The sequence below is a fragment of the Pecten maximus genome, chromosome 5, assembly GCF_902652985.1.
Source record: "Pecten maximus chromosome 5, xPecMax1.1, whole genome shotgun sequence".
NCBI classification, from domain to species: Eukaryota; Metazoa; Mollusca; class Bivalvia; order Pectinida; family Pectinidae; genus Pecten; species Pecten maximus.
In genome coordinates this window covers 27954427-27967075 of record NC_047019.1, presented here as the reverse complement: position 1 = coordinate 27967075, position 12649 = coordinate 27954427, and the positions used below count along the sequence as shown (strand labels likewise).

The window sequence follows — 12649 nt, the reverse complement described above, 5'->3', positions numbered from 1 at the left end:
GTAATATCCAAACCTCGGTTAACGACTCGATTGTTGGGATTTTGTTATAAAATCATCTTAGCCCTCGATTGAGATAACCCGATCTCGTTCATTAGTGGGACGAGGAAGCTTCCATTTTTAACTGGGGAACAATTTTCCAAAACAACATTATGTTTTACGATTCATACACCAACAGTGATTATTCCTCTGTGCCATTCGGGAGCAAACGTTGCACGATATATTGACATATTCACATACCTTTTAAGCACATCCGAGGAGTTTCGATTGCGAGTAAAATAGACAAGTTTATACTCGGATATATCTCTCCGGATAGAGGAATACATGTCGAATGTGTTCAAACGTTTGGGTGGACAGGCCATACCCTTATTTATACATGTTTTGACTCTTTACCTTGCTTGTTGATACTAGATGGGCAAAATGAGAAACTAAGACGAGAGAACAAGAAAAATTATTGATTCTAACAGCTATTTCACCGACACTGAGCTACACTACACTACTATTTATGATTTGCCGACCTCGCATTTTTGATTTTGTAATGCAAATTTCATATTGAGCTTTTCAAACATAAACAAAAGCATAACAACTCAATTGTTATTGTTACATTTGAAAAATAAAATATGTAAATGTGTGTATACAATACGTTTGCTTTCAGGTTAAGGAGGTGGTTTGTGCGAAGGTATGTTATCTTTTACATATACATGTATTGTAATATTGTACTATTGTGCTAATACAACAAGATAACGAACAACAATATATATATGATACTCATAAATATGATCTTGAATTGTAGTTGCACAATTAATGAATAACTGAATTATTAGAGCGATGACATTTTCTCATTTGTGTCATAGCCAATAACTTTCAAATGTTCAAGTAACATCAAATACCTTGCTAAATAAAAAATAATATAAATAAATTAACATATATATTTTTTGATTTGATACCATGGTTACGTTGATTGAGACTTTTTGTTGTTATCTTTTTCTGTTTTTCCTGTCAATACCATGAAATTGGTCATTGTTTACGTATTAAGTATCCGTTTATTAACACCAATTAAGATATGTTTTGCAGTATTTTATCATAGGAGGCCGTATTTTCTGGCGTGTGGTCTCCCATAGGGCGTTAAATATCATAGCAAGAAATGAGTCGGTTTTAACAGCTCATTAGAGCTACTGTTGATCTGTTATAATGTGTACCGACTCTAAATAAAGTTTGAATTGAATAAATTGAAATTTGGTCTCGCCACCGAATACATATGCGTTTTCGAGAAAGATTAAAAAAAAAACAAACAAAAAAACATCATTTATGTTGATGGTAGAAACTTGTTTTGGTCATTTCAGATTTGGAACAGAAGGTACGTTTTAATTAATTTACGAACAATTTCTCCATTTTTCAAACTGTATTTTTTCTTGATTTATGCTCAAAGTAAGCAAACACTGGCATGTAAGCAAATTCATAATTTCAACATTAAATGAAATAATGAATAATCAAATCTCTGTAATGTAATTTTCATTTGAATTAATTTGGTACACATTCATTAGATACAATCGAATCTGTCCTAATTCAAATGCATTTGACTCCATATATATTAAGAAAGAACCTCACTTAAAATCATACATCTAATATCTTCTTAAGGGAATCTTCCTGATTGACCAGGCAACAAAGATACGCAATATCATTATTCATTGGACACCCTCGAATTTTCCTGATGACTTTTCTAATCTCAATACTGCAGTCATAACAATAATTTATTCACATCGGACATTTTCTCACAAGAACTGAAAACAACAGACGATGTAGACAGAATAACTGATTCCAAATAAGGACTAATACATCAATTAACTATCCAGTTTGTATTGGATATAGACTGTGGTCACTTTGGAAAGACAATAAACTATTTCTAAGCAGCAATTTTGTGTTGATTTTCTTTGAATATGTCTTTGAATGTAAGCAGAAAGCATTTAGCAACTCAAATAGCAGGTTAGTTATTACTAAATGTTCTATTAAACAGCAAAAACTAATTTCAATCAATTGAAACATGATGCTTCAAAGTAGGTTTTAAGTAGTGATTAAATCATACAGTCCATCATAAGCCGATTTTAATGTAGAGGTAAGTTTAAATCAGTTATGGTATATTGCAAATATAACCTCAAATGATGAGCGGACGTTTAGCTCCATCAACCAACCAACCAATCAACCAGCAACAGAACGCATACTGTCTTTCATATAGGGACTTTACATTTAAATAAACGACATCCTTTCATTTAAAAGGGCTCAGGCAACACATCGATTGTTGTTGAATTTATACAAGTTTAATTGAATCAAACAATCATGCTTTCTATCACCTATGGAAACTCAGGTAGGATTTGTATTGATTGAATACTCATTTCGGTTCACGAAACGTGTATGTTTATTGTTTACAGTTAGATATTGTATATCAGAGGATTGTAAGGGGTGATTCTGTAATGTTTACTGTTATATATTGTATATCAGATGATTGTAAGGGGTGATTCTGTAGAGTTTACCGTTAGATATTGTATATCAGATGATTGTAAGGGGTGATTCTGTAGTGTTTACCGTTATATATTGTATAGCAGATGATTGTAAGGGGTGATTCTGTAGTGTTTACTGTTGTATATTGTATATCAGATGATTGTAAGGGGTGATTCTGTAGTGTTTACCGTTATATATTGTATATCAGATGATTGTAAGGGGTGATTCTGTAGTGTTTACTGTTATATATTGTATATCAGATGATTGTAAGGGGTGATTCTGTAGTGTTTACTGTTATATATTGTATATCAGATGATTGTAAGGGGTGATTATGTAGTGTTTACCGTTATATATTGTATATCAGATGATTGTAAGGGATGATTCTGTAGTGTTTACCGTTATATATTATATATCAGATGATTGTAAGGGATGATTCTGTAGTGTTTATTATTATACCTTTACGTTTTTTTCTCTATATAAAAGTAATGTGATAATTTGACTATCAGCCTTTAGACGATTGCGCATGTGTTTCCATAACTATCACACCGTGTGACAGTTCGAAAAAACTGTCACACGGCAAACTGTCACACGGCGAACTGTCACATCCCTGCTGTAACGTCGTCAGAACGTTTGAAAGACACAACGACATGCAAGCGCTTAATTGACACAGATTGTTTGTTGTTGCTGCAGAAGGTTGCCTCACATTTTGTTTTCTCTCACGAAACTGTCAAACATAGATCCCGTTTTCAAAACGCCACAGACGTAGAGATCGAGTCATTATTAACGGACAGAGATAGCCAAAACACTAAAAGGGTCATACAAACTTCTGTCAAGTTAATGGAGGACTATATAGCAGATTATCATACCAGCACAAACATCTATATAGAGAAAAAAACGTAAAGGTATAATAAAACTGTTATCAAATGGGGTAATTCGGGCAATAGTAATTTTGTCAGCCCCTCATCAACAACGGTTGCCTCGGGCTAAAGCCCTCGTGCAACAGTTGTTGCTTCGGGGCTGACAAAATTTCTATTGCCCTCGTACCCATTTGATAACTGTATACTGTTATACATTGTATATCAGATGATTGTAAGGGATGATTCTGTAGTGTTTACCATTATATATATTGTATATTACATGATTGTAAGGGGTGATTCTGTAGTGTTTACTGTTATATATTGTATATCAGATTATTGTAAGGGTTGATTCTGTAGTATTTATTGCTATACATTGTTTATGAGATGATTGTAAGGGGTGAATCTGTAGTGTTTACCGTTTTAAATTGCACATCCCAGATAAAGTTTAGGGGTAATCATGTAATGTTTATATTATATCGCTTCGCTGCACACATTCATAGGTCGTATTAAAGTTTGGTTCTACTATTCTATATTTAGTAACGTAAAGCAAACACAGTCATTCGTTAGATGCACACTTCCTCTTTCAATGCTTATATTGATAACGACTTGTATTTGGAATTTGAATCGTCACCAGTTAGTCACCAACTATTAGTGACACGATGAACACTAGACGTGAGATATCTAGACTATCGGAATATACGTACAAGGTGGTTCTTGTGATCTCCTGTTTTACAGGTAATATCAACAAGGAAGTGAAAATCTTATACTGATATCTTTTCTGATGCATTGTATATCAGATGATTGTAAGAGGTGATTTTGTGGTGTTTACTGTTATATATTGCACAGGGGCTTGGCACGATTTTCCAAATGATAGTCTATATATATATATGTATATAGTATCAAGGGTAGTAACTACAAAGAGGGGGAAGACCAACGTATTTAAAAAAAAAAAAAATTTGTCGTATTCTGCGGGTCAAAAATCTTAGTGACACATACATTACCTTAAAGAGAAATGTTTTATCTTTCCAATGAGTGTTCGATGAACAAAATTGGCCAAGTATTATCCAAGTTATGACCTGACGAATTCGGAAATAGATGCTGAAATGGCTAGGTCGGAATCTCCCTGTCCGGTTGAATAGTCGCCTCGCCTCTAATGGGTACCTCAATAACCATTCAGAAATCGAAAAATCGACGCTTGCAGCGGTATACAGTAACCATAACTATGTCAATATAGGATGTCGGTTGGTTATGTTATCCGTCATGTGCCGTAGCCAATTCCATATTACATTACCGAGCTTACCGTCTTCAAAAAGAACGGCCATCTTTCCCTTCATTCGGAAGGCTTCTTGGCTGTACCACCACTGTAAGGACATAAACAAAGTCACGAAAGGTTAGGGAAAGATGGCCGTTCTTTTTGAAGACGGTAAGCTCGGTGATGTAATATGGAATTGGCTACGGCACATGACGGATAACATAACCAACCGACATCCTATATTGACATAGTTATGGTTACTGTATACCGCTGCAAGCGTCGATTTTTCGATTTCTGAATGGTTATTGAGGTACCCATTAGAGGCGAGGCGACTATTCAACCGGACAGGGAGATTCCGACCTAGCCATTTCAGCATCTATTTCCGAATTCGTCAGGTCATAACTTGGATAATACTTGGCCAATTTTGTTCATCGAACACTCATTGGAAAGATAAAACATTTCTCTTTAAGGTCATGTATGTGTCACTAAGATTTTTGACCCGCAGAATACGACAAATTATTTTTTTTTAAATACGTTGGTCTTCCCCCTCTTTGTAGTTACTACCCTTGATACTATATACATATATATATAGACTATCATTTGGAAAATCGTGCCAAGCCCCTGTGATATATTGTATATCAGATGATTGTAAGGGGTGATTCTGTAGTGTTTACTGTTATATATTGTATATCAGATGATTGTAAGGGGTGATTCTGTAGTGTTTACTGTTATATATTGAATATCAGATGATTGTAAGGGGTGATTCTGTATTGTTTACTGTTATATATTGTATGTCAGATAATTGTAAGGGTGATTCTGTAGTGTAACTGTTATACATTGTATGTCAGATGATTGTAAGGCGTGATTCTGTAGTATTTACTGTTACATATTGTATAGCAGATGATTGTAAGGGGTGATTATGTAGTATTTACTGTTACATATTGTATATCAGATTATTGTAAGGGGTGATTCTGCAGTGTTTACTGTTACATATTGTATATCAGATGATTGTAAGGGGTGATTCTGTAGTGTTAACTGTTATACATAGACATCAGATGATTGCAAGGGGTGATTCTGTAGTGTTTACTGTTATATTTTTCGAATAAAAAAGTCGGTCTAGATATTAATGTCTCGAAGTTTGTGCTAGTCCAAATGGGGAAAAGGCCGAGGAGTTCCGGATTGTGCAAGTCTAGTCGGTCGAGTAAAATAGTCTGCCATTTTAGGATTAAAAAACGGCATTATTTTGTCAAAATAGAAGTATTAAGCATATCTGGTCTTTCATAAAATACAAGAATACATTATGAATTTGATAATTTCAATAATTATTCCATGTTGATAACATTATTTATTTTGCAACTGTTTAAGAGTTCTCTCCCCTTAACCATGTATTCACTGGCACTGATCAGTGTTAATCTGGTCAAATTCATGAGCAAATGAAACAGATTAAGTTTGGTAGAAATTGAAATATTTAATTTTGACTGTAGTGACGTAAGGTTGTTATGACTGTATTGTATTTATATATTATCCCTTTGCAGGCATCAACACAACGCCATGCACTGATCAGACCTATTCGGATAACTTTTTTCATGGTAAAGTATACATAATCCTCACACATTCGATTGAATCAAACATACGTTTTAAGTTCAACAACATACAAAGTCGTATTGCCTTAGATTCTTATTGGGAAACTTTTTTTTGTTTTCGTACCCATGAGAACAAACTATGCTCCTTGCTCATCCGACGTATTTTCATATGAGCTGATTATAATGAAGCAAACACTTGATTACCACGTCGATCGGATGTACCTTGAACTTAAAATTAAGGAAGCTACCAACTTCAACATCTGCAATTTTCCTCTATCTATAATTAAAATGTAATTAACAGGGACACCTTACAACTAAGTCGCATGATAAGCGTGATGAGCTCAATACCCCTATTGTTAATTTTACATTTCTAGATAGCAACATGCCTGTTTCCCCTGGTTATGGTGTTTAAATGTCCCATTTGATTCTATATTTAAAGACATGGTCATAACATCAGGGTTGCCGTTACGGTTATGGTCTACTGACGGGGGAAAATATAAAGTTTCAAGAGATGCAACTCGATAAAAACCTTTTCAGTCATATTAGATGTTTCTTGATATGCCTAATGGTTCTGTGTTGACCACTTTAGGTCTCACTTTGAGAATACAACTGAACTCGGATTTTACACAAATTTTCATGGCTTTAATCTCCATGTAGTTTTTCAATGATCTCCATCTGAATATGTATGTTTGTTCGTAGTTCAGCCTCTATTTATTGATATTGAGTCAGAGTTAATGTTTCATTAATATGTCGAAATTTCTTGTGATTTTGTTCTCAAAGAATGAGATACATGTTAAGTTTTACTGTTCGAGTTTTGTGATGTTTAAAAGATGTAATTAGGTATTTGCAAATGTTTGACATTGTAATCACCTTTATTTTTGCCGTGTATCGACCGAAATTACAAGGTTATATTCGTACCTGTATATAATATCACGATTGCTTTGATTTGCCGCATACACAACAGAATGAAATGTTGATGAAATTTCATAAAAGAGATAAGCACAAGATCCACTTGGACAACACAATCTCAATCTAATCTTAATATAAATATAATTTGATTGAAAATGGATTGGCTATTTATAAATAACTTTACTTTAAAAAGAACAAAGCTTTTTGTCTTTAAAGATTTATTTTTCATTGAAATATATATACAAATATCTTTGGTTTAAACAGTTTTATAAGATCACACAAGATATGCATTTTAGTTAATGTGTTTGGTTTTTCGTTGATAGTCATTATATAGCCATAAAAATCGTAATTTAGTATAAGAGCTAAATTCACAGCTCATAGGAACCACAAAATTGTATATATTAAGTCTCGATCTCATCCGATGTTAAAGAATAATATTTGACCAAATGCTAACCAACATCATACTACATTTTTGTATATACCAGACCCTATACCTAATGTACCATATCCTCAGTCTCTCTAAGCAGATATTCTGTTATCAATATGAAGAATCTTGTATTACCATACAGTAGGAAAATCATAGTACCTATATGTCTTGTTTTAGGCAAATACAAATATAGAAGTAATAAACTAATCCGTTAAGTAATCGTATATAATTTATATATGAAATAGATACAAATCCTGTTGTGACGCAGCTTATTTATGCTGGAAATGGGTAATGACATAAACATGGCATATGTGCAAATAGAATTTTTTTTTTTTCATAAAGTCGCGCCTATGTGTCAAGAACGGACATTATATAACACACGTGTAGTGATAGACACCTGGGGTACCGGAGGCCCAAGTATATACAGTTGTACATGTGCCGTTACACTGTATCGGAAAACAACACCTACAACAACTACAGCAACAGTGACAGTACAGGAATATCCGGGAGCAGAACCAACAGCGTTCTGTGGAAGTAAACTTCGTATCACCTCTACTACATCTACTGGTCATACCGAGACTGGTTGTATCCCGATCCCTGCTACAAAGGCGGATGATTTCGGGACAGCAGACATGTTGACGCTGACGTTATCCAGGGCAGAAAATAGTACACAATGGAAGTCAGGACATTGTATTTTGATTTCACTAGGTATGCCCTACGTGTTGTATCTATTATAAAGTATGTCGTCCTGACTTTATTAGTGATATTTATCAAACATTCATATTTATCTGATGTTAGAAGTAAGTAAATGATATTGAGAATTTAAGTTATGATACATTAAAATCGAATAATTTAAACCGATTAATAGGGGACACTTTACTCAGAGACTTGTATATCAGTGGTATATACGTCTCGGCATAACTATAGAAATGCTACTATGGTTCCTTAACATGTTAGATATTATAGCACAAACACACTGTAGTTTCAAGGGAACATAGTTTACTATTTAAGTGAGAATGTAATGAACTTAGAAATGATCCATGTTATATTGATTTATAATATAGATATTCCCAGCAGCTTGGAGATACATGTGACATGCCAACAAAATCCTCAAACAACGATCCCCACATCTACAGAGGACATAACATCAACTACGATCAAAGCAAGGGAGACAACCACACCTACTCAGTCACAAGACAGGACTACAACTATTCAATCAAGGGAGTCAACCACACCTACTCAGTCACTAGGCACGACTACAGCCATTCGATCAAGGGAGACAACCACTATCAATATCTCGGGATACAGCACACAGGGACAGGAAGTGTGTCAACAACAAGGCTATACATTAAGTAAGTATCTATCTGGTGTTTTCTCGTCATGAACACACAACAAAACCTGCATGTATCTGTCATTTACAACAAAGTTTGCGTCCTTGTGTTCAAAGAGCAATTCATGTAGCATTCTTAATGATGTAATTGTTTTAGGTTTTAGATTTTGATCAATACAATGTACATTAACACAACATCCACACGTAGCGGTCTAGGTACTAAGTAAACACAAGCATTACATTTGATTGTACAATATCCACAGTTATCCTACGACATCTGTTACATACGAGCATAGACATCACTTCAACGATTGTAAACAATACCTATATTTTTATTCTTATTACGTCATATCCGGTTCATACTTGCTTCCACAAATATGTATACAAAACACTTGATGCTGTAACATGCGTATCGGATATAAACTACATAAATACATGTATTTTCTGTTTTCAAACCACAATTTGAATGTGGCTACATGCTACTCTAAAATATCATTATTATTTACTACTTAGCAATGAAAAGAAATGGCAAAGAACGGACGGATGGACGGACAAAGGACAATTTGAAAAGCCTGTCATCTTAAGATTGTGTTCAAAAATATATAATTTTATCTTTGATAAATGTATATCTATTACAGGTGCTGTTGTGGTGCCGTTAGTTGTAACGATACTGCTGATAGCTGTTACCGTGGTAGGCCATGTCATCCTCTATAGAAGGTAACGTAAGGTCAAGGTTGTTTCTTTTGTGTATAAACAGATGACGTCTGGTCAGTCATAATAACATAGAATTAATAAAAAAAATATCAGAGATTTGGTATCATTTACTTCATTTTGATATTAAATTCGAGCTTGACTCCGTCAGAAATAATTTTTCGAACAACCTTCATAAACAGGGTATACCTAATCTTGTGCAAAAGTTTCGAATCGTTATTATCCTTAATTATTAATGATTATTATTCTACTTATTTATTGTCTTTAAAGAATATCAGTATAATACACCTTACTTATTTTCTGAAAAAAATCTTAAATCAAGCAACTTTGATGACAATATTTTCAGACGACTTGGCCTTATTAAACAGCCGGAATGTTCCGAAGCAGTTACCTCACAGCATGCTACTTACGACAGCCTTGACCTTTCTAAAGTGGAACCTCCCAACGTGTACGCGGACACATCGACTGGACAGGTATATGTCAATACCGCAATAGAATCGTGATGTATCCATGGCAACTACAGTTTTATTTTTACAAAGAGCTATCCACATCAGAGGAACCGCCAATGATAATACGAATTCCTACAAACATGTACATTGTACTATAAAACTGCAAAGGTAGATTGTTTTCAATTATTATCAGATTTGAATCAAAAGAATTATCATTTTGCACAAATCATGAGACATATCACACAATTGAAAAAAACAGGATTCAGGCTGTTACTCAGCCCCTATATCCATATCTCTATATATTCTATCGTATTTAGAAATCATTGTCTTTTCCTGATATTTTTGTTGCGACTAAATTTTTGTATTTCAACTCGAGTATAAAGATTAATTACAAAGTTCTTAATTGTTGGCGATGTAAGAATATATATATCCATATTCGACAACCTTAAAGCTAAATCAGTATTTCTGAATATCATGATTTCTATTCTTGATTTTTTTTGTGTGTATCAACTTGTTCTTGCTCCAAGATTAGTTTGTCACTTAACTTCCTCTATTGATTTTTAGTTTGATTATATTGTGTTTTAGAGCGATTTTATTATATCCTCCATAATTGCAAGGAACATTGAATTATTGTACATGTAATAATATAATAGGAAGTATTTTTTTACTTCCGCGAACAGATACCTTAAGTTGATGACCTCAATTTTCTTATCAACAATTAAAACAAAATGTTAAGGAATTGATGTATTAAAGCTTATCATTCAACGTCGCTGGGAAATCACCAGTAAACTTATTCACATGTAATTATAAACATGCTTCTTCCGACAGCGGTGATGAACAGTAACAATGATATTCCAGTCGGGTAGACTACTTAAACAGGAATATATGTCAGGTTCTATATCATAACGAACAGGTGACAAAGGCTCTGAAGAAACAGGTATGCATTATCAAATTCACTGAACAATAGGGTTTAGTCCATCCAGATTCTATACTATTACAGTTGTTTAGAGAGTTTGGTCATCCTAACAGATTACCAAATCTTTGACCATTCATATCACTGTTATACTCGGATGTATGATGCAGATTTATTCCTCATTCGGCATCTTCCTGTGTCTATTAATTTTTCCATTTCTTGATAGCAACATCTTTAGCTGGCTCTTCTACCGAACTTGTTTACATGTCCCATTTCCATTACCATGATTTCCGTGACTAAAAACGGGAAAGTGACAGGAGTTGACACACATTTGCATTAGGGGGTGTCATCAATGAGGGAAAAACGGGTTTTGAAACACCTGGTCTGATTCTTTGTTTTATTTGTATTTTGCTTGTTTTGGGTTTTTTTAGTTTAGAATGGCGGTAACGTTTTTTTAAAATGTCGCTCATTTGTTCCTTCCTTACTGCATCATTATCAGTTATAACGATATCATAGTTATCACTGAGTTCTTATCACCAATACCTTTATCTTAAAAATATTCCCTTCAGCAGCGATAATTTCCAGATTCTATAATAGAAGACAAAATATCATGTTGTTTATCATAGATTTTTATCAATCCCTACACATATGATAACCTTTTTTGTTACCTCGTGTTAAGAGGTTATTTTTAATTTTCTGTAGCAGTGCAAGCGCGATAAGTATTCATTTTCATATCAAGTATTCAAATGGTGTTTGTTCAATTATCTGATAAGCAGAATACTGACATGCAAAGGAAACCGAAACTTTGAACTCAAAGTCTATTAAACGAGGAATGACTACGAATGGAGTTTATATTTATACATTATAAAGCGTAAAAGGAGAATACGACACGGAGTTCCGAAAGGCTAAGCGTCTCCTGCTCATGGACGATATCCGTCATGTTAATCTAGGAAAACAACAGGTCATCTTATGTTCTCAAAATGAGGACCGTGGCAGAGGACACTACAGACAGTGACTATATTTCCTTTTGTGAAGCTCCCAATATTTAAGCCGAGGTTGAGCAAAATACTCCTATAGAATTATCTGTTTATTATAGCCTTATATGCATCAAAATGTCGTTTTACTCAGAAATTCACTGTGATGTCAAAACTGTTCTGGTGCATTATATTGTTTCCACATATGTATGTCAAATTATTGTTTTCACACAGAACGCGTGTCCCAGTCACATAGAACGGGTGAAATAGTGGCATAGAACGCGTGTACTAGTCACATAGAATGCGTGTTCAAGTCACATATAGCATATGTACCAACCACATAGGGTGCATTTATCATTAAAATATCATTATAACAACTTAACATTAGAGTAATTAATATTAATATTTTAATTGTTTATATTCAGCATTTAAATGTTTAAGTTAAATATTGCTTTTTGATATCCTGATTCCCAACTGTGTAAGTTGGTGTAATATAATTTTTCACCGTGTCTTTTGGTGTAATATGTGCTATTCTTCCATTGTTCTCTCCTATCTAAGCCTTGTACCTCTTTCTCGCTGAAGTTCTTCACTATGTTATATCATTGTTACATGCATTACTCTGCCGCCACTCCAAGCCCGTCTTTAATAGGAGACGGATGGATTAATAGAATCTATCATGGGTCCGTTCAATGGACAGGGATATCTCAACCCGAGTGTAAGAGTGCTGGCAAGTCAAACTCTTACACGAGGG

General features: G+C 34.1%; 1 protein-coding gene across 1 annotated transcript; it reads left to right on the top strand.

Annotated features, from left to right (window-relative positions):
- Nucleotides 1-8461: 8461 nt before the first annotated feature.
- LOC117327716 lies at nt 8462-12068 on the top strand. The gene is made up of 3 exons (XM_033884839.1): nt 8462-8873; nt 9490-9568; nt 9909-12068. The coding sequence occupies exons 1-3, from the start codon at nt 8543-8545 to the stop codon at nt 10063-10065; spliced, it is 567 nt and encodes a 188-aa protein (XP_033740730.1). The 5' UTR covers nt 8462-8542; the 3' UTR covers nt 10066-12068.
- Nucleotides 12069-12649: the final 581 nt, after the last annotated feature.

Excerpts from the sequence above, each read along its gene's own strand:
- LOC117327716 (XM_033884839.1), top strand. The coding sequence starts at position 8,543 with ATGAACTTAGAAATGATCCATGTTATATTGATTTATAATATAGATATT. Across the intron at positions 8,874-9,489 it reads ACAACAAGGCTATACATTAA|GTGCTGTTGTGGTGCCGTTA; the intron begins GTAAGTATCTAT and ends TATCTATTACAG. Across the intron at positions 9,569-9,908 it reads CATGTCATCCTCTATAGAAG|ACGACTTGGCCTTATTAAAC; the intron begins GTAACGTAAGGT and ends CAATATTTTCAG.